Source organism: Pleurodeles waltl, chromosome 5, assembly GCF_031143425.1.
Source record: "Pleurodeles waltl isolate 20211129_DDA chromosome 5, aPleWal1.hap1.20221129, whole genome shotgun sequence".
In the NCBI taxonomy this organism is placed as follows: Eukaryota; Metazoa; Chordata; class Amphibia; order Caudata; family Salamandridae; genus Pleurodeles; species Pleurodeles waltl.
Genome location: NC_090444.1, coordinates 1,551,210,453 through 1,551,235,450, shown reverse-complemented (window position 1 = coordinate 1,551,235,450; position 24,998 = coordinate 1,551,210,453). Strand labels below are relative to the sequence as shown.

Here is a 24,998-nt window from a genome sequence, read left to right as displayed (position 1 = left end):
AAAGCAAGTAGCAAGCTCATACAAAACAGGGCTCAGGTCAAGGAGAAAGCAGTGAGAAGGAGGGGAAGGTGGGCAGCAGCCATGCACAAACTGGGCCTGAAACAACGGAGAAAGCAATGAATATGAGTGAAACGCAGGCAGTAGGCATGCACAAAATGTGGCTGAGTGCAAGGAGAAAGTAGTTAGAAGGAGGGAAAGGCAGGCAGCAGGTACACCCAAACTGAGACTGAGAGTAAGGAGAAAGCAGTGAGTTCCTGAAAGTTGAGAGTTCTATTCTAGTTGTGTCTCTAGTCACATTCCTCCTTTAATTACTTTTCACATTCAAATATTTGAGGTAGATACCACAATGTGATCTCACTCTTTTTACATGACAAATAACTTTTTCTAAAGGTTCTAAAATATCTCATTCGAAATGTATCATTCATCAAAGTCTAGAAAAACTCTCTGGTTGGTTATACGGGTTTTGCTGCAGGGCCAACCCCCACTGTGCACAGCTAACGACCGTGTGTGGCACAGGGCTGGGTTGTTATAGGGGGTTGGCTGCAGGGCCTTGCCTGCGACCAGGTCTTGCAGCCAACCCCCAGTGTGCACGGCCAAAGGCAGTGTCTGGTTGTGGTTGAAATAATATATAGTAATTTAAATTACTTTATATTTATAAAAAACATATAAATTCAATAAAAAAACAAAGTTTACTGAGATGTTATAGTTAAGAAATATGAAAAAAAAATAGAGAATCAATTCAAACACAAAGGTTAAAGGAACGTTATAGTTATTTAATTAAGGCCCTCATTACAACATTGGTGGTAAATCCCGCTTACCGCCGTGCAGAAGACCGGCAAAACACCGCCGTGGCCGCGGAATTCCGTTACAGCTATTACGACCCACAGCTCGGAATCCGCCAAAATCCAGACACCTACACAAGTCGCCACACCAAAGGTCAGTGATAAACTGGCTATAACAAAACCTCCACCGTCACGCCAACAGGAATACACCCACACTATCTCGACCCACGAATCCACGCGGCGGTCTTTCAACCGCGGTAAACCATTAGCGGTACACAATGCTGCGCTCAAAATACACACACATTTACAAAACACAACCACATTGGACAATTCGAAATACACACACCTGTTACACATACACACATCACTCCCACACACTCAATACAATATAAAACACCCCCACATAACCCACATCACCAACAAACCCTTATGACCAGAATTGCGACAGAAGCCCAGAGAGAGACACCACCATCAACAAACTAGCATCCACAGGCAATCAACACCATCACTCACACAGCATCCACGCACCTCACACAACACACAAAAACACATCCCCTCACACATCACAACACACACCACCTCACACATCACCCACACCACCCCATGGCACCACAAAGACACCCCAGGTTTTCTGAGGAGGAGCTCAGGGTCCTGGTGGAGGAAATCATCCGGGTAGAGCCACAGCTATTCGGGTCACAGGTGCAGCACACCTCATAGCTAAGAAGATGGAGCTATGGCGCAGAATCGTGGACAGGGTCAATGCAGTGGGACAGCATCCAAGAACACAGGATGACATCAGGGAGAGGTGGAACGACCTACAGGGGAAGGTGCATTCCGTGGTCTGCATGCATTGGAGGTGTCTGGGTGGGGGAGCTGGACAGTGGGTTCCCCATGATTAAGCAGTTGGCAAACCACCCACTGGAGAGACTTGAGAGAATGTGGCTTTGCACTCCCCAGGATTAAGCAGTGGGCAAACCACCCACTGGAGAGACTTGAGAGACTGTGGCTTTGCACTCCCCAGGATTAAGAAGTGGGCAAACCACCCACTGGAGAGTCTTGAGAGACTCTGGCTTTGCACTCCCCAGGATAAAGCAGTGGGCAAACCACCCACTGGAGAGACTTGAGAGACTTGAGAGACTGTGGCTTTGCACTCCCCAGGATTAAGCAGTGGGCAAACCACCCACTGGAGAGACTTGAGAGACTGTAGCTTTGCACTCCCCAGGATACAGCAGTGGGCAAACCACCCACTGGAGAGACTTGGGAGACTGTGGCTTTGCACTCCCCAGGATACATCAATGGGCATGGAGCCCCCATGTGGAGCTGGCGTCGTGCACTCATCCGGCTGAGGTGCCCCCCCCTTCCCTTCCCCCTGAGGTGCCTGTTTTATTTTGATCTGATGCCCCTGCAGTGTTCTCTCCGTTTCGATCGGTTATCGAGTGTGGGCCTCGCCCATGCATTTTGGGCGCAGTGGTCCACGGACTATATAGGTGCAGTACCTGGACTTGAATTCTTGGTGTACATATATGTTTATAGTGTATATACATTTTTGACTAATGGATTTTTATTGCTTACAATGGTTACAATCATTTCCTTTTGTCCTTGCCTGTGTGGGAGGTACATTGTCTTCCGCCTGTCTGTTGGCGGTGACCGCCAAGCTGTTTGTTTGTACCGCCGTGGGGGTCAGAGTGTTAAAGTGGCTGTCTATGTTGGCGGTTTCCGCCATGGTCATAATTCAATGTTTTTGTTCGCCGGTCTGTTGGCAGTTTCACCGCCGCTTTACCACGACCGCCAGGGTTGTAATGACCCCCTTCATCCATCTTGCTTTGCTTTGCAATGCATCCTCCGGTGTACAGACCGCTGGTGGACCTGTCGACAATGGAGGAAAGACATGTGATCATCACCCACAGGCTTGATCGTGCCGCAATCCAGGAACTGTGTGCCCAGTTGGAGCCAGACCTGATGTCAGCTATCCGCCATCCCACAGGAATCCCCCCTCAAGTGCAGGTGCTGTCAGTACTTCATCTCCTAGCAAGTGGGTCTTTTCAAACAACAGTGGCCATAGCATCAGGGATGTCCCAGACTACGTTTTCCAACCTGTTGTCCAGAGTGTTGTCTGCCCTGCTGAAACACATGCGGAGCTACATCGTTTTCCCTCAGGTGGAGGATTTGCCTACAGTGAAAGGTGATTTCTATGCCCTGGGAGATATCCCCAACATCATAGGTGCCATTGATGGGACACATGTGGCCTTGGTCCCCCCACGCAGGAGTGAACAGGTGTACAGAAACCAGAAGAGTTACCATTCTATGAATGTGCAGATGGTGTGTTTGGCAGACCAGTACATCTCCCATATTAATGCAAAATTCCCTGGTTCAGTGCATGACGCTTACATCCTGCGGAATAGCAGCATCCATTATGTAATGGGGCAACTCCAGAGGCAACGGGTCAGCACATGGACCCAAATCAGTGGGAATAGTTGTCTGGGTCTGTGGATGTCCCTATGAGTTAGTGTGTGTCTAACAGTTGTCCCTCGCCATTTGCAGGTGACTCTGGTTACCCCAACCTATCATGGCTACTGTCCCCAGTGAGGAATCCCAGGACAAGGGCAGAGGAACGCTACAATGAGGCCCATGGGTGAACTAGGAGGATGATAGAGCAGACCTTTGGCCTCCTGAAGGCCAGGTTCTGGTGCCTCCGTATGACAGGTGGTTCCCTATTCTACTCACCAAAGAAGGTATGCCAGATCATCATGGCCTACTGTATGCTTCACAACTTGGCTTTGCGATGACAGGTGCCTTTTCTGCAGGAGGATGGTCCAGGTGGAGGTGTTGTGGCAGCTGTGGAGCCTGTGGACAGTGAAGACGAGGAAGCATAAGAAGAGGCCATCGACAACAGGACCACAGTGATCTTGCAATACTTCCAGTGAGACACAGGTAAGAAGACAAACCTGCCTGCTACATCTCGTTTAAATCTTCTACCTCTCTACTGTCTGTCCTTTTCACCCAGTGTATGATCACTGGGTTGTCACTTTCCCTTACGATTTCACAGATGTGGGTCCCACTGTGTGACATCTGCTTTATTTCCTCATGGACTAGAGCTGTGTGACATAGGTATGTTGACATTACATTTGAAAGAGCATTTTGGCACTGTAATTGCTAATACACTATTTTGAAATCACAGACAGACTCCAGATTGTTTTGTGCTGTAAGGGTGTTTATTTAAGTGCTCAATATTGGAGAGGGTTGTAAAATGGTGAGGGGTGATGGTGGAGGAATGTCCATGGCAGAGTCCAGTCTATTAGTCTCACAGGTGCATTGTCCAAAGGGGCATAGGAAGTGGAGCTGGGGCAGTTTAAGGATGGACAGGGTGACAAGGTGGGACAAATGGATGACAATCAGGGTGGTCTCATTTCTTGGCGGGGGTCTTGGCATCGTTCTCTGTCTTTGTCCTGGATCTCAGGGACCGTTTGCGGGGTGGTTCTCCCTCTGCAGGGGGTGGGGTGCTGGTGTGGTGGTCCTGTTCCGGTGCCTCCTGTCCACTAGCGCCGGCGGAGGTGGTGGGCAGTTCATCGTCCAGGTTAGTGTCAGGGGCCCCTTGTTGTGCCACAGTGTCCCTCCTGGTGTTGACGAGTTCCTTCAGCACCCCTACAATGGTGCCCAGGGTGGAATTGATGGATTTGAGTTCCTCCCTGAAGCCCAAATACTGTTCCTCCTGCAGCCGCTGGGTCTCCTGAAACTTGGCCAGTACCGTTGCCTTCGTCTCCTGGGAATGGTGGTAGGCTCACAAGTTGTTGGAGAAGGCCTCGTGGAGAGTGGGTTCCCTAGGCCTGTCCTCCCCCTGTTGCACAGCAGCCCTCACAGCTCCCCTGTGTTCCTGGGCCTCTGTCCCCTGAACCGTGTGCCCACTGTCACTGCCCCCAGGTCCCTGTTCTTGTAGGGGTGGTGGGTTAGCCTGGGTTCCCTGTTGTGGTGGACACACTGCTGATTGACGTGTCCTGGGGACAGAGGTTTTGGCCCGCTGGGTGGGTGCTGTGCTGGTGTTTCCAGAGGGGAGAAGCCCTGTAGTGGCTTGTGCCAGTGTGAGGGGAACCGATTTTCCCGAGGTCCCAGAAGGGCCGGGCTGGTCGTCTAGATCCAGTTGGACAGAGCTGCTGTCATCACTGTGGTCCTCTTCTGTGGGTGGAGTGAACATGTCTGGACCCTCCTGTCCGGTGACGTTGGGTAGGGGTCCTGCAGGGGGGTAAAAGCATGATTATTGCATCTGCGTGTGCCATGGTGTGCAATGGGTGGGTGACCGTGTACCCCAGTGCTTGCATTCCTGTGTAGGACCTTGTGTGATGATGGTTTAGGGGGGTGCATGGGTATGTGCAGTGGCCATGCTTTGGTGATGGGGGTCCATGCTTTGGTGTTGCATGCACGGCTTGGTGTTGGGAAGGGTGGTTTGTGATATTGGGACATGTGTGAGGAGTAGGAGTGATGGGGTGAGGGCGAGGGTGGGGTATGTGATGGCATGCAGGTAGGGTGGGGATATAGTAGTAAAGCTTTGACTTACCATAGTCTATTCCTCCAGCTACTCCTGCGAGGCCCTCAGGATGCAGAATAGCCAAGGCCTGCTCCTCCCATGTTGTTAGTTGTGGGGGAGGAGGCGGGGGTCCGCCGCCAGTCCTCTGTACTGCGATGTGGTGTCTTGAGACCACGGAACGCACCGTCCCCCGTAGGTCGTTCCACCTTTTCCTGATGTCATCCCTATTTCTTGGGTGCTGTCCCACTGCGTTGACCCTGTCCACGATTTTTCACCATGGCTCCATCTTCCTAGCTATGGAGATGTGCTGCACCTGTGATCCGAATAGCTGTGGCTCTACCCGGATGATTTCCTCCACCATGACCCTGAGCTCCTCCTCAGAGAACCTGGGGTGTCTTTGCCGTGCCATGGGGTGGGTGATGTGTGGGGTGGTGTGTGTTGTGATGTGTGGGGTGATATTTAGTTGTGTGTTGTGTGAGGTGCGTGGATGTTATGCGGGTGATGGTGTTGAGTGCCCGTGGATGCTCGTTTGTAGATGGTGGTGTCTCTCTGTGGCCTTCAGTCGCAATTGTTGTCGTAGAGGTTTGTGGGTGATGTGGGTGTGTGTTTTATATTGTATTGGGTGTGTGGGAGTGGTGTGTGTATGTGTATCAGGTGTGTGTATTTCAAATTGCCCAATGTGTATGTGTTTTGTAAAAGTGTGTGTATTTTGAGCGTGGCGGTGTGTACCGCCAATGGAATACCGCGGTTCAAAGACCGCACGTGGATTCGTGGGTCATGATAGTGTGGGTGTATTCCTGTTGGCGTGACGGTGGAGGATTTCTTATCGCCAGTTTATCACTGACCTTTGGTGTGGCTGACTTGTGTGGGTGTCTAGATTTTGGCGGATTCTGGGCTTTGGGTCATAATGAACGTGGCGGAATTACGCGGCCACGGCGGTGTGTTGGCGGTCTTCTGCACAGTGGTAAGCGGCTTTTACCGCCAATGTTGTAATGACCACCGAAGTCTGGGACACACTGGAAAAGCTCTGGGCACCACCCCTGAGCTGGTGATGGACAGGGGATCGGTCACTCCCCTTTCCTTTGTCCAGTTTCCCGCAAGAGAAGGGGAGAAGGAATCCCTGAACCAGTGTAGACTGGTTTATGCAAGGAGGGCACCATCTGTGCCCTTCAAAGCATTTCCAGAGGCAGTGGGAGGCTACCCCTCGTCCAGACTGTAACACCTATTTCCAAAGGGACAGGGTGTAACACCCTGCTCTCAGAGGAAATGCTTTGTTCTGCCTTCCTGGGACTGGGCCGCCCGGACCCCAGGAGGGAAGAACCCTGTCTGTGAGGTGGCAGCAGCTGTAGCTGCAGTGCAAGCCTCAGAGAGCTGGTTTGGCAGTACTGGGGGTCCATGGTGCAGCCCCCAGGATGCATGGAATTGGCTCCCCAATACCAGATTTGGAATGGGGGAAAATTCCATGATCTTAGACATATTACATGGCCACATTCAGAGTTACCGTCGTGAGGCTACATATAGGTATTGACCTATATGCAGTGCACACGTGTAATGGCGTCCCCACACTCACAAAGTCCGGAGAAATGGCCCTGAGCTATGTGGGGGCACCATTGCTAGTGCAAGGGTGCCCTTACACTTAGTAACTTTGTACCTAACCTTCAGCAAGTGAAGGTTAGACATATAGGTGACTTATAAATTATTTAAGTGCAGTGAAAATGGCTGTGAAATAGTGTGTGCACTATTTCATGCAGGCTGCAGTGGCAGTCCTGTATAAGGGTTTGTCTGAGCTCCCTATGGGTGGCAAAAGAAATGCTGCAGCCCATATGGATCTCCTGGAACCCCAATGCCCTGGGTACCTAGGTATCATATACTAGGGACTTATAATGGGGGTCCAGTATGCTAATTGAAATTGTTAAATGTAGTCACTGGCCTACAGTGACAAATGTAAAAGCAGGGAGAGCATAAGTCTTGAGGTTCTGATTAGCAGAGCCTCATTGACACAGTTAGACACTACACAGGCATTCACATTAGGATACAAACTATGAGCACTGGGGTCCTGGCTAGCAGGATCCCAGTGAGACAGGCAAAACACACTGACATATCGGTTTTTATCTATGAGCACTGGGGTCCTGGCTACCAGGATTCCAGTGACACAGTAAAAACACACTGACACACACTCACAAACAGGCCAAAAGTGAGGGTAACCATGCGAGAAAGAGGCTACTTTCCTACAGGGAGCACTTGAATAAAAAAAAGGCAATAGCTCCATTTGAAGGTCGCAGATGTTCACACTGAGCATTGAGGGTTTGAACCCAGCTAGACTCATTTCCCTCTTTGTTTTTTAACTACATATCTTTAAGGCTCATACTGAAAGGTAATCTTACTATTTTTCAAATAACAAATACATTTTTCTTTTTATTTTGTCCAGAAATATCCCATTCTAAGCATGTCCTATATCAAAGTCTAAACAACGATCTCTTTCTTTCTCTTTCTCTTTCTCTCTTTCAATCTTTTATCCACTCAGACACTTACGCACCCATCCACAGACCCACTCAGACACTCATCTTCCCACTCACAGACCCACTCAGACTCTCAGGAACTCACTCACAGCCCAGTCAGACACTTGCACACCCACTCACATACCCCCTCTGTCAGTTGCACACCCACTCAGACTGTCACACACCCACTCACAGACCCACTGACACCCTCATGCACCCACTCACAGACCTGCGCACATAGTGACCCACCCACTAAAACAATGATGGACACACTCTCACAGCCAGACACACACTCTCACCCCCAGAAACAGACTCACACCAATTCTCACACGATAGAGGCCAAGGCCAACTTCTGTTCTGAATTTACTCGTACAAAACCATAGAGATTCAGCTATTATAGTTAGAGTTCTTTCAAGCAACTATAACTCACATCTTAGCTATGCATAGCTAATTACCTCACATATTATATAATTGATGACATATTCTATGCCTCTTTCATATTGTCACTGCAACATGTGCAATAAAAGTACTGATGAGACAACTGTGCATGGCTAGGGCAAGTTATAGTTAGCTTAGGATGCAGGTTATAGATACTTGAAAGAAATCTAACTGTAACAGCTGAATTTCCATGGTACTGTACGAGTAAATTCACTAACCTAACAATAACGTCCATGTAACCTTTGTTTTTTTCAGTGAAAATAGCCAGTAGGTAGTCATAGTTAGGACCAACTTTTCCCACAGAGGAAGCATTTTTTGTTTTGCTAATACCTTTGGTGCTGTTAGATAAATCTTCATGAAATTTTCAAAACTAGTTTGCCAATCACTTCAGCTGCCATCTGGAAAGTTTGGGGGTGATTCATCAAACAGGGGCTGAGAAAAAGGGGCCGTCACAAAACAAAGTTATTAATGTTTTGCTCATGACTATATTTCTCACTCTTTATCGTATTAAGGCACATTTTTGCTTTCACATTTTTGAGTCTTCTTTCACCTATGTATTACATCACTAATGAATTGAAAAAATAACACCCATATTTCGCGAACTTTCACTTCATACCTGTAGCATTGTGTATAAAATTAATCTGTGTACCACATTTAACATAATTACAAGCACTCAAATGATTTTGGAATTCAATATCGGCCTTTGCTCGTTAAATATTTGCATTAACATCTAGACTATGATTACTTTCATTCACCTCAGCATATAAATGTAATAAAATGCTATTCTGTGGGTGGTGTCTCATTACAAAATACTTGGCAATTTAGGTTTTCATTCATTTCAATACTGTTCTAAAATATATCAAAAAGAAAGTATAGGCACCTACCTGGAAGAGCATGATCAATATGTTGGGTTCTCTCTCGGTTCGTATGTCGAGTCTTGGAAGGATTCTAGAACCTGTCCTCGAGACTCGAGATACGACGAGAGAACGGTTGGGGAGAGCGTCGGGTTGGAGGTACTTTGCTGTTCTGCATTAATGAACATTGAACTTGAAATAAAGAACACTTACGTGATACCCGACTCTTCATTGGCGACGAGGACGGCAGGACAGCGGGACCTACGTGTGTACCTTTTCAGATCGATGTGGAATTTTTGGATGTTCAACGCACAGCGTCTTCATCCAGCCCTCAATGTTTCAATCCTGCTGAAAGAAGTTCTTTGAGGAGCCTGCTATATGTCCGATTAAATTTTCATAGATTTTGGGCTGTTTGATTCAACGCACGCCTCCTCTTGACGTTATTCACGTGTCCCATCACGCGCGGCGTTGATTACTTAGTTGCTTAGCAAGGGAGACGCGTCTTACGAGAGACCTCGTTTCCTGGCAACGCAGACGCCAGGAAACGAGTGAAAGACGCTGAATACGCGTCTTATGAGAGACTTTGTTTCCTGGCAACGGAGACGCCAGGAAACGAGTGAACCGGCATATTCTTCGTAAAAATTTAATTTTGACGTTACTTAATGGAAAGTGGCTCCATTATGCAAGTTACTTCTTCCAAGCGTTTCAAAACATTTCAAGCAGTATAGTAATGTTAAATTGGTCTTCTACAATTCAATTCAAGAATATTTTCTGCGGTGACACGCACTCCTTGCGCAGTGTGTTTTGAAAATTAACAGGACACGCATATCTTTGTATTTTAAACTATTCCTCATTGCTTAATTTTAATTAACATTTAGGGTGGTTACATTTAATATGCAGCAATCCATTCTTCCTCCTCCTGTATTTTCTCCGGATCCTGTTTCTTCAGAAGCGGATTGAGATTCCTGGAAAGAAGGTTTCGAGGCATATTTAGATGCCATTGACGGTGACTCTTTTACTCATAGGAAAAAGTTTGCTGTTTTACGTCACTGTTTAGGTCCAGAGGGACGTAAAATTTTAAAACACATTCCACAGATGACTGTTGCATTAGATGTGGGTGAAGGTGATGGCGGTATTGATGAATATGCTTCTGCCATTAAGTCTCTTGATAACAGATTCAGATCGTGTAAAAATGTTATTATGGAAAGACACAAATTCTATAAAAGGGAACAAGTTCCTGGTGAACCTGTTGCTAATTATGTGGGGGCTTTAAGAATGTTAGCTGTTTCCTGTGATTACAAGGCGTGTGAGGATGAAATGATTAGAGATCAACTTGTCGAGAAAACCAATAATAAGAAGGTTCAAGAGACCCTGTTGTCTACACCGAATTTAACTTTAGAAAAGGCCGTGGAGATAGCCAATAGAATTGAGAATACAACAACGTATATGCAACAGATGAGTATAACTAGTCAGAAAGATTCTCATGAGAAAGTGGCTATAATCAAACAGAAATTTAACAAATCCCAAGCAATTGCCAAAGCTGAAACATCAGTTAGGAAGGAAAATTACAAAAGAAGGGAATGTTTTAGGTGTGGTAGTTCCACCCATTTAGGTAATGCAAGCAATTGCCCTGCAGTAGGTAAAAAATGTGCAAAATGTTCCAAAGTTGGGCATTTTGCTAGAGTATGTAGGGCTGTTAACATATCAAGTTCCACTTCAAGGGATAAGGTTTTTAAGTTACACAATGACAAATTGGATGGATCTAATTCTTCCTCTAATGAGGATGACGAAATTCTTACTGTTGTGTGTTGTTCTAATGAGAGTGGTGTTGTTATGTTTAACATCACTAAAAGGCCTACATGTAAATTGTCGATTAATGGCCATGAAATATTGTTGTTGCAGACTCTGGATCACCTTATACACTTGTTAGTCAAAAGGTGTGGAAGAAAAATTTCAACCATGTGGGACTCAGGAAGTCTAGCATTAAGCCTGTGGGATATGGTGGCAAGCCTGTGGAAGTTTTGGGGGAGTGTGAAGTCGAGTTGAGTTTCCAAGGTAATGTGACTAAGGGAGTAGTGTATGTAGCCAATGATGAGACTTGTCTTTTAGGTTGGGAAGACCAAAGAAAGTTGGGTATTTTGTTAGATCCCAACAACCCCGAACAAGTTATACTGAGCAAGAATTATAACCAGGTGTTATCTATTAGTTCTATGTGGGTCGATGCATTTCCAGGTGTTTTTAAAGAAGGAATTGGTATGTTCAAGGGATTTGCACACAAGATAAAGTTAAAGGAGAATGCAATTCCCAAAGTTCATAAGGTACGTAGAGTACCTTTAGCGTTGAGAGCAGAGTTGAAAAAGGAGCTAGACAGATTATGTGATCAACGCATAATTGAGAGGGTGGATGCATCAGATTGGGTGGCCCCCATAGTTATTGCTCGTAAAGTCAATAACTCTATTCGCATGTGTGTTGATTTACGTGATCTCAATGCACAAATTTGGGTGGATTGCCATCCATTACCTAACATTGTTGAAATTCTATTCATTTTAGATGAGGCCAGCGTGTTCAGTTTGTTGGACATGACATCGGCTTATCATCAGATTAGTCTGCATCCTGAGTCAAGACATTTGACGGCTTTTATTACTCCGGAAGGGTTGTTTCAATTTAGACGCATGCCATTTGGTTTAGCTTCAGCCTCTGCGGTATTCCAAAGGGTGGTGGATAGTCTATTTGGGAGTATGGAAGGTGTAATTGCTTTCCAGGATGACATTCTTATCTTCGGCAAGGATCAAGCACAGCATGATGAAAGAATGGAACAAGTGTTAACTTTGTTAAATAAAAAGGGGATTGTACTAGGAGCGAACAAATGTAAATTCAGTGTATCTAGTATTGATTATCTGGGGTATAACATTTCTAAGTGTGGAGTGGAACCAAAGAAAAAGTTGGTTGAAGCTATTGAAGATTTTCAGTCCCCTAGTAATAAAGACCAAGTCAGATCCTTCATGGGTCTGATTGAATTTTATTCAAGGTTCATTCCTAATTGTGCAAGTAAAACTCATAGAATCAGATCTCTTTTAAAGAAAAATGTCAAATTTGATTGGTGTCTGGAGTGTGAACGGGAATTTATAGCCATTAAAAAGGAATTAGCAATGGCAGTTCCGTTGAAGTCTTTTAACACAAGGGATGAAATAGTTATAATGACGGATGCCAGTCAACTTGGATTAGGTGCTGTTTTAATGCAGAAGAAAAATGGTAGGGATGAAGTGGTAGCCTTTGCTTCACGTAGTCTGAGAGGTGCTGAAGAAACTTACTCAACTATTGAAAGGGAAGCACTTGCATGTTGGTGGGGCATCGTGCATTTTAAATCATATTTGTGGGGTGTGCACTTTACAGTCAGGATGGATCACAAACCATTAGTGCAATTGTTTTCTACCTCTGGTGCGCATCGAGCCACTCCTAGAATAGCTAAGTGGCAGTATAGATTACAAATGTATAATGTTCATGTGGAATATATTCCGGGTGCAAGGAATACACTTGCTGATTCTCTTTCTCGACTTCCTTGCAAGAATAAGTCAGATGATGAGGAACCAGAAGAAGATGATGTACTGGTATGTTCTATAGAGTTTCATTTGGGTGGTGCGGTGACGGAAGATGAGTGGAGGCAAGCGTGTGGAAGTGATGATCAAGTGAAGGAGGTCATGAAGGGGATTGCACAGGGATGGTCTGTATGCAAGTCGGAACAGTGTGAAGTGTACAAACATGTTTTTGAGGAGTTATCTATTGTAAATAATGTGTTGATGCGTGTGGATGCAGTGGTCGTACCTAAGGATTTAAGATACAAAGTATTATCTTTGGGACATGAAGGACACATAGGTATGCGGGCTATGAAAAGGAGAATAAGAGAGGATTTCTGGTGGCCTGGAATGGACAGAGATGTAGAACACTTTGTCAGAGATTGTTTGGCCTGTGCTATCAGTGACAAGTCTCAGGTTGTCCTGCCTTCCCCGGTTGAAGTTATTGAAGTGCCTGGGAAAGCCTGGAGTAAGGTTGCAGTGGATTTGATTGGACCTGTCCATTTGCTCAATGGGCAAGCGGAGTATGGTATAGTGTTAATGGACTTTTATAGTCGTTGGCCCGAGTTTAAGTTGGTGAAAGTACCTAATTCGCATAAGATCATTGAATTTTTGGAATCTGTTTTTCTCAGAGAGGGTAGTCCTGATGAGATACTTACCGACAATGGTAGTCAATTCACATCTTCTCAATTTTCTGATTTTTTAGTGCTCATGGGCATTAAACATGTTAAGACTTCACTTTATCATCCTAGGAGTAATGGTCTTGTTGAGCGCTTTAACAGAGTGATTAAAGAAAATATCCAGTTGGCCAAAGCTGGAGGGTTAAATTGTAAGGATGAACTTAAAAAGTTGTTGTGGGCTGTGCGGACCACACCCAATGCAGATACCGGTGTATCTCCTTTTATATTATTGAAGGGAAGAGCTCCTGGTACTAAGTTGAAAAGGAAGTGGATGGGTGAAAATGGAGTTGATGAGGCATTGATTGAGGAAGTGAGTGGAAAAAGGATTTCTGCTCAGAATAAATACAAAGGTGATTATAGAAAAACAATTTGTGTAAAGTTGGGTGATTATGTCAAAATCAAGAGTGCCCGCATTGTTCAGAAAGGTGAATCTAGATTCTCTCATCCTAAGAAAGTCATAAAAATCTGTAAAAATGCTGTTAAATTGGAAGATGGCAATTGGTGGAATAAGGAGAGGTTGTCCTTGGCTCGTGATGTGGAACTCTTGAACAGATCTTTGAAGGAATCCACCAAAGTAAATCAAGATGCAAGAAATGATCCACAGAAGGTCAAGGATTTGGAAGATCATACTAAGAAGGAAGTTGAGTTGATGGACATGGAAAGGAAATCTTCCACTAGGAATAGGAGGTTTCCTACGAAGTTCCGTGATTATGTATTTTTAGTTTAGCATAACTTGTTACGTTTTTGCAACTGTTGAGTGTAACTTTGCATGTGTTAAAGGGAAGGATATGTTGGGTTCTCTCTCGGTTCGTATGTCGAGTCTTGGAAGGATTCTAGAACCTGTCCTCGAGACTCGAGATACGACGAGAGAACGGTTGGGGAGAGCGTCGGGGTTGGAGGTACTTTGCTGTTCTGCATTAATGAACATTGAACTTGAAATAAAGAACACTTACGTGATACCCGACTCTTCAGTGTCTCATTACAAAATACTTGGCAATTTAGGTTTTCATTCATTTCAATACTGTTCTAAAATATATCAAAAAGAAAGTATAGGCACCTACCTGGAAGAGCATGATCACGTCCACGCTGCAGATTCAGTGATGCCAAATCCATCGAGCCATTATTGGACAACGCAAACAGCTTGTTAGTTAATTCTTCGTTCATCATTTGATCTTGCTTTTGTAGTTTTGCTGGGGCTATCAGAAGACCTCTTAATAAAGGATCCAATCCACCTTGAGTATTACATTAAAGTTAGAAACACAAATTGGGTCATTGTCCAAATATTCAATGATTCTTGTCACTATGGGCCAGATGTACGAAAGGATTTTACCCATTCTGTGTCTATGGGAAAAAGCTTTCGTACATATGGCCCTATATTTTTAAAGTGAAGAGATAGACTTAGGTACACATTACTCAGGTTCTTGTTTCTTGGTTTGTCTTAAAAAACACAAATCCTGAAAAAACTATTATGTGAAGGAGGTGTTTACATGGTTTGATGTGGTTGCCTAATTGACAATAACAATAGGAAATATATTGCACACATTGGAAAAAAAAAGAATTCCAATACAGTAATGTAAAGTACATGAGTCCAGACTACATCTTGAGCAGGCCGAGACTCCATTTTCTCTATTTTGCAAAATCATCAACATGTCTGCCTTTTGCACAGAAGCCACCTGTCCTTATTTTTCTAAGAAACTGTGAAAGTGTAGAGTCATTCAGAAAATGGCATCAATAAGAATAACTGATTCACCATCAGTCTGGGAAAAGTGATTTGTTTTCTCTATCTCAAGGTCAGATAATAAGAATGATACTAACATAAACAGTATCATCGGAATTAACATGTTTTTACTGTATTCATTTATAAGAATGTATTTAAGACTGGCATAATGTTGCACACATGTTATTCAGACATTCCTAAAATTATGTCAGAAATTCTCATATCAGATAAGCCACAATATAAAAGGGCTGTTAAGTGATTACTTCACAAGAGAGGTATTTTGCCCCAAATTATTGCACGAGATACTGCCAGAAGATCATGAAAGAGATTTCCAGACTACTGTGATGCCATAGCATCCTTTTTGGCACTAAAAACTGATACTGAGCCATGTCCATGTGAAGAATTGCTGATAGGGATTCATGTTTTCTTTGATGGGGATGCATGTTTTCCTTTTGAGAGAACACTCTCTCCTAGCTTCTGATAACCAAAGCATTTTGCTGTAAACGGGTATGTAGTATATTTATTTTCCCTAAGAAACTCTAGGTGCAAGTTACGCTATGCCTTCCTATCGTAGTATAGAGCATAGAAGTAGGTTTTAGGGTGTTCGGCTGTAGATGGCATTTTCACTATAGTAGAAATGTTTATTTTATTCCTATTGATGGCAGCTTGCATTAGCGCTGTTTTAATAATATTCTGTGTGGTTATTTTACATGTGCTAGGGAACAGAATGCACCTGTTGCATTAAACACGTTAAAGCCTAAGGTGCCTTTTCTTAGTGCAGTGCCTGTGCATTATGTTTTAAAGTATGAAATTGGGCTTTCAAATGCCCACTGCATCCCTAAATCCCTCTTTAGAGACTGTTAGTAACCTAGAAAGCATGGACACCACATCAACTATAAAACTAAATTTTGAGTGGGGTTGTGTGAGGCTACAACAACCTGTTTTTCACATTCAATTGCTGATGCACTGAACTAAGCTCACTTGCGATCCTGAGGAGACACCCATGGGAGACAGCAATAGAAAATGGCCTTTTGGGCCTGATTTAGATCTTGGTGGAGGGAAATACCTTATCACAAATGTGATGGATATCCTGCCCTCCATATTAAAATCCCATTATATCCTATGGAGATTGTAATATGGCGGATGGGATATCCATCAGGTTTGTGACGCAGTATTCCATCCACTGAGCTCTAAATCGAGCTCATAGTTTGCTCTATTTTCTTCATTACTTTACTTAGTGAACTACTATGCCAGAACATCTGAATAGGATAATTGGATAATCATATGTATTATTAAGTGATGTGTTGATAAAGTTTTTATTCTTCATTACAGTCAATAAATATTTATCAGTTAGTAAGGATACCTGAATATTTTAAAATTATAGCGTAATTGTACCTTCTTTGATAAGTCTCCAGGGGCTAAAGAAAGCTTCATGTAGACGAAGGGTACGGAAATTCTGGTGCTCTTGAAATTCAGGATTTAACCTCTTTATTAATGGTGGAATAGTTGCGTGACCGAAGCGAAATGCTGCTGTTGAAAAAACATTTGACACGGTGGGGTTCACAGTATGATCATATCCATGATATTCACCAACATACTGACTGAATGCAGAGGATCCAATAATTTTTGGAATATAATCCCTTAGAGTAATCATCTGAAACAATTAACAGAAGCAAGATTGTTGCTGTTATCTTTGTTAATATCTTTATTATTATCTCATTGCAATTATTCAATTGGTACACATAAAGCATAGAACAGTATAACATAATGTAGCATAACATAATATAATGTGTATTTATAACATACACCTTTATCTGTGGATTCCTTCACCCTGGCTATGTGTTTGTTAAAATTGTGAAATGGAAAATGACATACACATTAGCACAAAGTAGACAGTTATATTCATTGTTGTAAATGAAAATTGTAATATCACTCTTGCAAACTTTAGAGTGAGAACATTAGTTTGGACACTTCATCTGTCATATTCTGTGTGTCAAAGTTAGAAGAGACATTCTTAAAGAAAAATAGGCAAGCATTGAACTCTCTTCTTTTTCAAGTGTGAAGTAATTTTGAATACAATTCGAGGAGCAGTTTTGGCTATCCTGAGGAAATGCAATATTGTCGGTTCTCACACTGCTTGTCCTGGATTGTTTCTACTTTAAGGCACCTTCACAGTTGTGGTCTGCACAGTACCACAGGTTCAAGGGAGTAAATGAGAGAACTTCCTGGGTACCACCTCTGATATGGTCTGCGTTGTGGGATGCCAGGGCAGCAGCAACAGTGCCCTCACTAAGGTCTACATTCCTTCTGGGAGAATGTTGGGTTGGTGCACCAAAACAATTGGCATCCTGAGGGCGTTCAGTCATCTCTGTCAGCCCCTACATGCAGTTTAGGCATGCTGAGCAGGTCTCTCTAGTTATTCCTCCTACACATTCTTAGCTGGGCAAATCTGGTATTCGTTTCACCTCAGATATACCATACCTATCCATGATGATTACTTGCTTATCATTGTCTATTGTATTTTTTCAAATTCCAGCTAGACTCCACACTATCGGGGTGTCACTACCAGACCCTGTCTTCTCAGATTCTACAATTATATGACTGTGCACCAAAAATATTTTTTGGCAGGTTAACAGTCCCCTAATCAATTAGATTTTGTTCCACTGATTTCCACTCCAATTCTTCAATTGTGTGGATTTCAGCCTTCAGGCCTTGTTCTGATATGGTTCTGACCCCTTGGTTTTCCAGTTTCTCTAATAAAGAAACTCTCATTATAAGACCTGTGAACCTTTGGGTGGTCTTCATCCAAATATTTTGCCTTCACTTCTCATATTTTTTTTTTTTTTTCTTGTACTACGTGCACTTTACCAATGCTAACCAGTGCTAAAGTGTTTATGTTCACTCCCTAAAACAAGGGAAGATTGGCTTACATCTGATTGGCATTTTTCATTTACTTATAAGTCCCTAGTAAAGTAGTATACCATATGCCGTGGGCGAATAAATTAAATAGTACTAGTGAGCCTGCAGGACTTATTGTGCCACCCACTAAAGTAGTCCTTAAAACCTGTCTCACACCTGTCTCACACCTGTTAGTGCAGCCTGCAAGCAATTCTAAACTGCAAATTAAAACTTGGCAAAATAACCCTTTTGCCAAACCTAAAACACCTTTTTTATTGGCTATAAGTCACCCCCTAAGGTAGGCCCTAAGCAGTCCATGGGACAGAAGGCATTGCCATTAAAAAGCTGCACATGTACTTTTTGGTTTCATATGTCCTGGTAGTGAAATACTCCCAAATTAATTCTTCACTTCTATGAGGCCTACCGCTCCAATGGGACAATTGTGATTAACTTATTACAATAACAAGTGCTAACTGTTGATTAGGAGCAGGTACCATAGCCTGTCTTAATCATAAAGTCAGATTTTACATTACAGTTCTTAAAATGCCACTTTTGGTTGGTATTTTCTTGTCCTAATCATTTGGTGCCTGCAGCCTGTTCCTTAGTCATATGACTAGATGTGAGTGGCAGTTGGCTTTTGCATATTCCCCCTGGACAGTCACACAAAAGAGTGACTAGGTGTGCCTGAATAGCCCATCTTTCTCAGAATGGGGAAGCGGAGCTGTCAGGACCCAATAACTCTGCCTAATTTGTCAACATCCTCAGAGGTGTTGTTTTAATCATTTGCATGTAGCACCACAGGGCTGCTTGTAATGCCATTGTACTGTCTGCATTTCAGGATAGATATTGCCAATGTTTGAAATGTACTTGATGTTACCAATACCTGTTCCACTATATAGCTGTTTTCACCAAGGCTTGTTGAACACATGTGAATGTGTCAAGTTCTCGTGCTTCTAAATGTGTCAGGTTCACTTGTTTCTTGGTTGCCAGGCAACCACCCCGCCCCAAGGTCTCCAGGGAGCAGCTGCCTGGTGTTTTCAAAGACATGAGTCATACTGCCTATAAATACTCTTGCTGTGCACATGACTCTGCTTGGTTTCCTTCCTGTCTTGAAAGGAAAGCCCTCTGCACTCTGGAATTCCCTCCAGGCCCCAGCCACAGCCCTCTTGACATGGCTGGCAGCAAACAGCCTCAGCAGAGATCTTCTGGAGAGAACACACTTCTGTCATCTCAGTGGAGCATGCTGTCTGGAATCTGTATATGTAGAATTTTATTATAGTCACTTTATTTTTTGGTGAAAGCTGAAAACTGAGACTGATTGCACTCTAGTCTCCTTGAGACCTTGAAAGGCCTCTTCTAAGGACACAGACATGATTTATGAGTGGGGCCTTTATGAGGGTTGAATAACAGATTTAGCCTGGGGGCCTTGACAACTTTCATTTTGTAACTGAGAACTGTGACAGAACTTCACTATTCTCCACTTGCTTATTTTTGTACTAATAGTGATTACGCAATTCAGTGGTAGGATTACTCTATGTGTGAGTTTCCTTGCTTCTGGTATTGCAATTCATTTTATGTCAATAGTTATTAAGCAATTTAGTGCTAGGAATACTCTACATGTGAGTTTTCTTGCTTTTGGTATTGCAACTCGTTTTATGTTGTAGTTTTACCATAGAAAACCTAATGTGAAAGTGCAAATACACGAAAGAGACTTGCAGTACGTCCCACTTTGTGTAGAGAAATTTAGATTTTGTCACATTTTGAATATATTAATTTGTGAGAAGAGAGAGAGGGCCAAGTTGCTGATATTACCAGGTGAATGTACAATGATAACCAAATTAGAAGAATTTAATGAGATCAGCACAAGCCTTTTTGAATTCTGTTTAATGAGACCAGTGTATGCTTTATTGAATGTTCTGAAACAGTCTCCTAATAGCACATAGCTTCACCAATACCGTAATTCATCACAGAAAGGCAACTTCCAGGGGCTCCACTAACAGTCCTCCATAATCCGAAGAACCGCACCCGGCTGGACATGGTGAAAAGGAGTGGAGTGTTTCTTTCTCTCTTTTTCTGAATTCCCTTCCCTTCTGGGGCACCTGCCAGGGCTCCTGGTGCAATCAGCAGCACCAAGAGGTGCTTCTGGAGGTCGGGAGGACAGTCATCGCCCCTGCAGACAGCCTGGTTTTCAGGTGGATGGCCGTGCCCCATCATAAAAGCAAAGCCACAACATTCAGGGATGCCTGGGTGATGGAATACCTGGATGAGTCTTCTGAAGCCTTTTAGCATGCGTTGCTAACTGGTGAGGACTCTCCTTCTTTGGCAGATATCACAAGGACCCTCATGGGCTTATAGCAGAAGGTGTCAGCCCTTCGACTTGAAAATACTTAGTTGCGTTACAAATTACATATGCAAAAGCCCCAGAATTTTTCATGGGAAGACACTAGATATAAGCCAAGAACCCCCATTGTACATCCACCTCATTTTCAATATACCGCCTTTGGCCATATTACTAACCCAAGTTTATCTTCCCCTAGACAACCCATGCAGGTCACCGTCACCACAACTACCGCAGTTCCCTTAGAACCACCTGAGCGTTTTTTTGGTGACAGTACCAAATGCCAAACATATATGAACCAATGTCACTAACAATTTCTCTGCCTCCAATGACCTTCCCAAATGATGCTGCCAAGGTGGCATTTATAGTCTCTTATCTAGGAGGAAACGCTGCATTCTGGTCTGTTCCTCTAGTGGAACGGAATGACCCATTGCTCTATAACTTTGCTCGCTTTAAGGTATCCATGCATAGGTTTTTCACTAAACTTTTGTTTATTCAAGCCAGCAGCAATGAGTTACTGAGTCTATGTCCGGGAAATAAAGATTTGTTAACTTACACCACCTATTTTAATCGCCTGATTGCTGAGACTGAGTGGCCTGAAGAAAAATGCACCTCTATGTTCTATCGAGGTCATTGTGACAAACTTAATAATGTTCTAGCCCAGATAGCTTACCCACCCAATGAGTGCTCACAGTTTATTGACCTGGTGGTTTGTTTAGATAACCGTTTGGCAGAAAGAAGAGGTGAGAAATCACGAGGTGCTAACATCGCCCGATCCCACAACCTCAACATCATCTCATAAGCCAACAACACCCAGCTGATCCTCTCCTTCTCCAAGGACTCCACCAAGACCAACCTCCATGAAGGAATGAAGGCCGTCCCCGAATGGATGAAGAGCATCTGCCTCAAACTCAATTCCGACACAACGGAAGTCCTCATCCTCGGCTCCACCCCCTCCGCATGGGATGACTCCTGGTGGCCTGCACTTTCGGAGCCGCTCCAACTCCCACCAACCACGCACACAACCTAAGATTCATCTTGGACTCCTCATTATCCAGGACCCAGCAAGTCAACGCCATCTCCTCCTCCTGCTTCAACATCCTCCGCATGCTCCGAAAGATCTACAAATGGATACCCACCGAAACCTGAAGAACAGTCACCCAAGCCCTCGTAAGCAGCAAACTGGACTACGGCAATGCCCTCTACACAGGAACCAAGGCAAAACTCCAGAAGAGGCTGCAACGCATCCAGAACACCTCTGCACGCCTCATCCTGGACATCCCCCACCACTGCGACATCACAGACCACCTGAGAAACCTGCACTGGCTCCCAGTCAACAAGAGAATCACCTTCAAAGTCCTGATCCACGCTCACAAAGCACTGCACAAAACCGGACCAGAATACCTCAACAGACAGCTCCCCTTTTAGACCCCGACCCGGCATCTCCGCTCCGCCGACCTCGCCTTTGCAACCGTCCCACGCGTCCGCAGAACTACAACCGGCGGTAGATCGTTCTCACACCTCGCCGCCAAAACGTGGAACACTCTTCCCATTCACCTGCGCTAGACCAATGACCTCCTTACCTTCTGGAAACTTCTAAAGACCTGGCTGAGCAGCAGCAGCACCTTCCCCACCTACCTTCTCCCCCCTCCTCAGCACCTAATGTGAAGGTGCAGACCCATGAAAGAGACTTGCAGACCTTTGTAATTTGTTTAGAGACATTCAGATTTCGTCACCTTTTGTATATATTAATCCGTGAGAAGAGAGAGAGGGCCAAGTTGTTGATATTACCAGGTAAATATGTTGTGATAACTAAATTAGACAAATTGAATGAGATCAGTGCGTGCCTTTTTTAATGCTATTTAATGAGACCAGTGCATGCTTTATTGAATGTTGTGAAAAAGTCTTTTAATAGCACATAGCTTCACCAGTACCGTAATTCATCACGGAAAGGCAACTTCCAGGGGTTCCCCTGACGGCCATCCATAACCCGAAGAACCGCAACCGGCTGGACCTGATGAAAATGAGTGCAGTGTTTCTTTCTCTCTTTTTACAAATCCCCTTCCCTTTTTGGACACCATCCTGGGGCTCCTGATGCAATCAGTAGCACTGAGAGCTGCCTCTGGAAACTGCAGACAGCCTGGTTTTCAGGTGAGTGGCCGCGCCCCATCAGGAGCTGCAAGCCCCCCTTTCACATCAATAGGATGGGCCCTACTCACACTCAAAGAACTTCACACAAGCCATTTGTGCCTATAGCCATACTGGAGCCAGGACAGGGAGGCACAAGTTCTAGAAACTTGTGTAAAAGGAAGCCTATAGGAGTCTCTCCTAATTTAAAGAAGGCAGAAGGTATAAAAATGTGACCCTCAGAACCTCTCTTCAGTTTACTCCTGGACCAAAGGAAGGAATCTCAGAGGATTGCCTGTTGCTGTGGCCTGCTGTGTACTTCGGATGGACTGCTCTGCTTTACCAAGAAAGACTGCTCTGTTGCCTGAAGCCTGCTCTGGACCCCCAGAGGTCTGCCCTGCTGCTTGAGACGTCCTCTTCTTCTTGAACTCAGGACTTCCAGAAGTGACTCCCAGGGCTAGTTAGCTGGTCTCCCTATCAGACCTTCAGTAACAGAACAGGCTCTGTCTTTCACCCACACCTGCACCATGCATAAGTGAGTCTTGGCCCTCTAAGTAGTGCCTCTCCAGTCCTGGACCCTTAGAGGTGGTGCTAAAGCTGACCAGATATCCCAGTGCAAAACTTAAAACATTTTTGGCTAAAATGTGCTCTGAGAGGGGACCATGACCTACCTGCTCGTCGATCCACCCAAGGTGCATAGCCAGTCTGCCTGATTTTGTGGTAGCTCCTGAAAAGTTATTTTCTCTAATTGGTGAATCTGATCTATGCTCCATCCCAGTTGACCATATGTTTTTGACTTTGCTGAAGTCTCTCATGACTAAATATCCACGACTCATGTTCTGATCTTTCAGCTGCTAGTTTTCACTTTAAATATTTAAAATTCATAACTCTGGTTCTAATGATTAGATTTTTGTCATTTTGATGACAAATAATTTAATAACATTCACTCTAGGTCAGGCCTCAGCTCCTGATCCTCCAACCAGTCTAAGGCCCTTTTAGACTTGTTGCCTCAAGGACCTGTCTCTTTATTGCACTCCTTCTTCGCTTTCATTCGGTGTTCTTTCTCTCACCTTTCCTTTGATCTGTCTCTCACTCTTGTGCCCTTCTCTTGCTCTTTTTAACTCTCAATATATGTGCCGTATTTCTATGCCTATTTACTCCCTTCCTCTCGCTCACACTTTTGCTTGCTTTCCTTTGTGCCGGCTTTCCTTTGAGACTTGTTCCTTGGTGCTTGTTTTCTACTCTCCACTCTCTCTCACTCTTTGCCCACAGCCTTTGTGCCCTTTTCAATCTTTTCTCGCTCTCTTTTTCCTGATTTCCTTTGTGCCAGCTTTCCTTTGTTATCACTACTCCTTTGTACCCATTTTCCTACCTGCTGTCCCCTGGGACTCTCCTGAATTCGCCTAACTCACTTTTCTACCTCCCCCACTCTTTACCTGCATTTCCCTCATGTGCCGTCTCCTACCGTCTACGTGTCCTTCCCTAGCCTGATCTATGACCCCCACACCTCCCCCTTTTACCAACTTAATGGCTGCCAGTGAATGCCTACACACATTCATAGTACGCCAAAGGCAAGCACATCTGTGCCTGTCCACATCTCGATCACGCGCAGTGCCATGAAACCTGTTCTGTCCTAACACCACTGCTGCACAGCCTCCCACCTGCAAGCATAAAACACTGGACCCTGCCGTAAGAGCTGCTTCAGCACCTCACCCCACTCCATGGTAGAACCTTTCTTATGCACTCACTGCCAATTCACCTGCACCAGCACTCCCACTCCATGCACTTCAACTGCCTCACACCTCCTGGCACGTTTGCCCCTCAACACCAGATCTCTCAGAAAACACACCACTGAGACCTGGGACATCACCTGCACCACCTCCACCAAGGAGAACATGACTTTCATGGAACATAGGCACTTTTGACTAAAGACCTGTGATCACATCACTATCAAAGGCACCCTAGCTTACCAACCCCATGGACCAGGAAGCACCTTCTGCAGTTGCCTCAGTGACTTCATCGTCCCCATCACCATCAGCTCAATGTATTTGTTTATTTTATATTATTTAAACATTTGTAAAGCACACAGTCACGTAACAGGTATCCTGGCGCCAAAGTTTGACTAAGACCAAAATCATAATTGCTGCTTTCATGTTATACCACATGGGGGGGGGCGGTCATGGTAAACACCTAATGGAGGGATGGAAAGAGCCAACTTTTTGGGTCCTTCCTCAATTGAAGTATGGCAGTGGAAGCCCTTAGGCTTGCCAAAGCTTATTTCAGAGTTGGGCTGCTCAGATCATAAAAGCCCTAACTCCCTGTTTTTTCTTGCAGAATTTGGGCACAGAAATTAGATTAGGCAATGCCTACTGAAAGCATCTTCCAGGGACATATATTGCAAATCTTTTTTGTAGGGGTATAGGACCCATGCCCTAGAGTGTTTTAAAAAGGTATAAGACTCCTTCCCTGGAATGTTTTAAAAAGATTGCACAGGGATTTAAATATCATTCTTTGCTTGACAGGGAGCCGGGGCAGTTCTCTTAGGGCATTGGAGGAAGATGATCTTCTTGGCCAA

The 24,998-nt window shown here is 44.4% G+C and overlaps 1 protein-coding gene across 1 annotated transcript in view; it reads right to left on the bottom strand.

Annotated features, from left to right (window-relative positions):
- TPO (thyroid peroxidase) overlaps positions 1–24,998 on the bottom strand; it is a gene marked incomplete at its 5' end in the record, with an annotated part of 635,329 nt that overhangs the window by 188,461 nt on the left and 421,870 nt on the right. The window contains 2 exons of the mRNA XM_069236627.1: positions 14,405–14,575; positions 16,456–16,714. Of these exons, the coding sequence (XP_069092728.1) occupies positions 14,405–14,575; positions 16,456–16,714 (430 nt within the window). The remainder of the gene's footprint in view (positions 1–14,404; positions 14,576–16,455; positions 16,715–24,998) is intronic.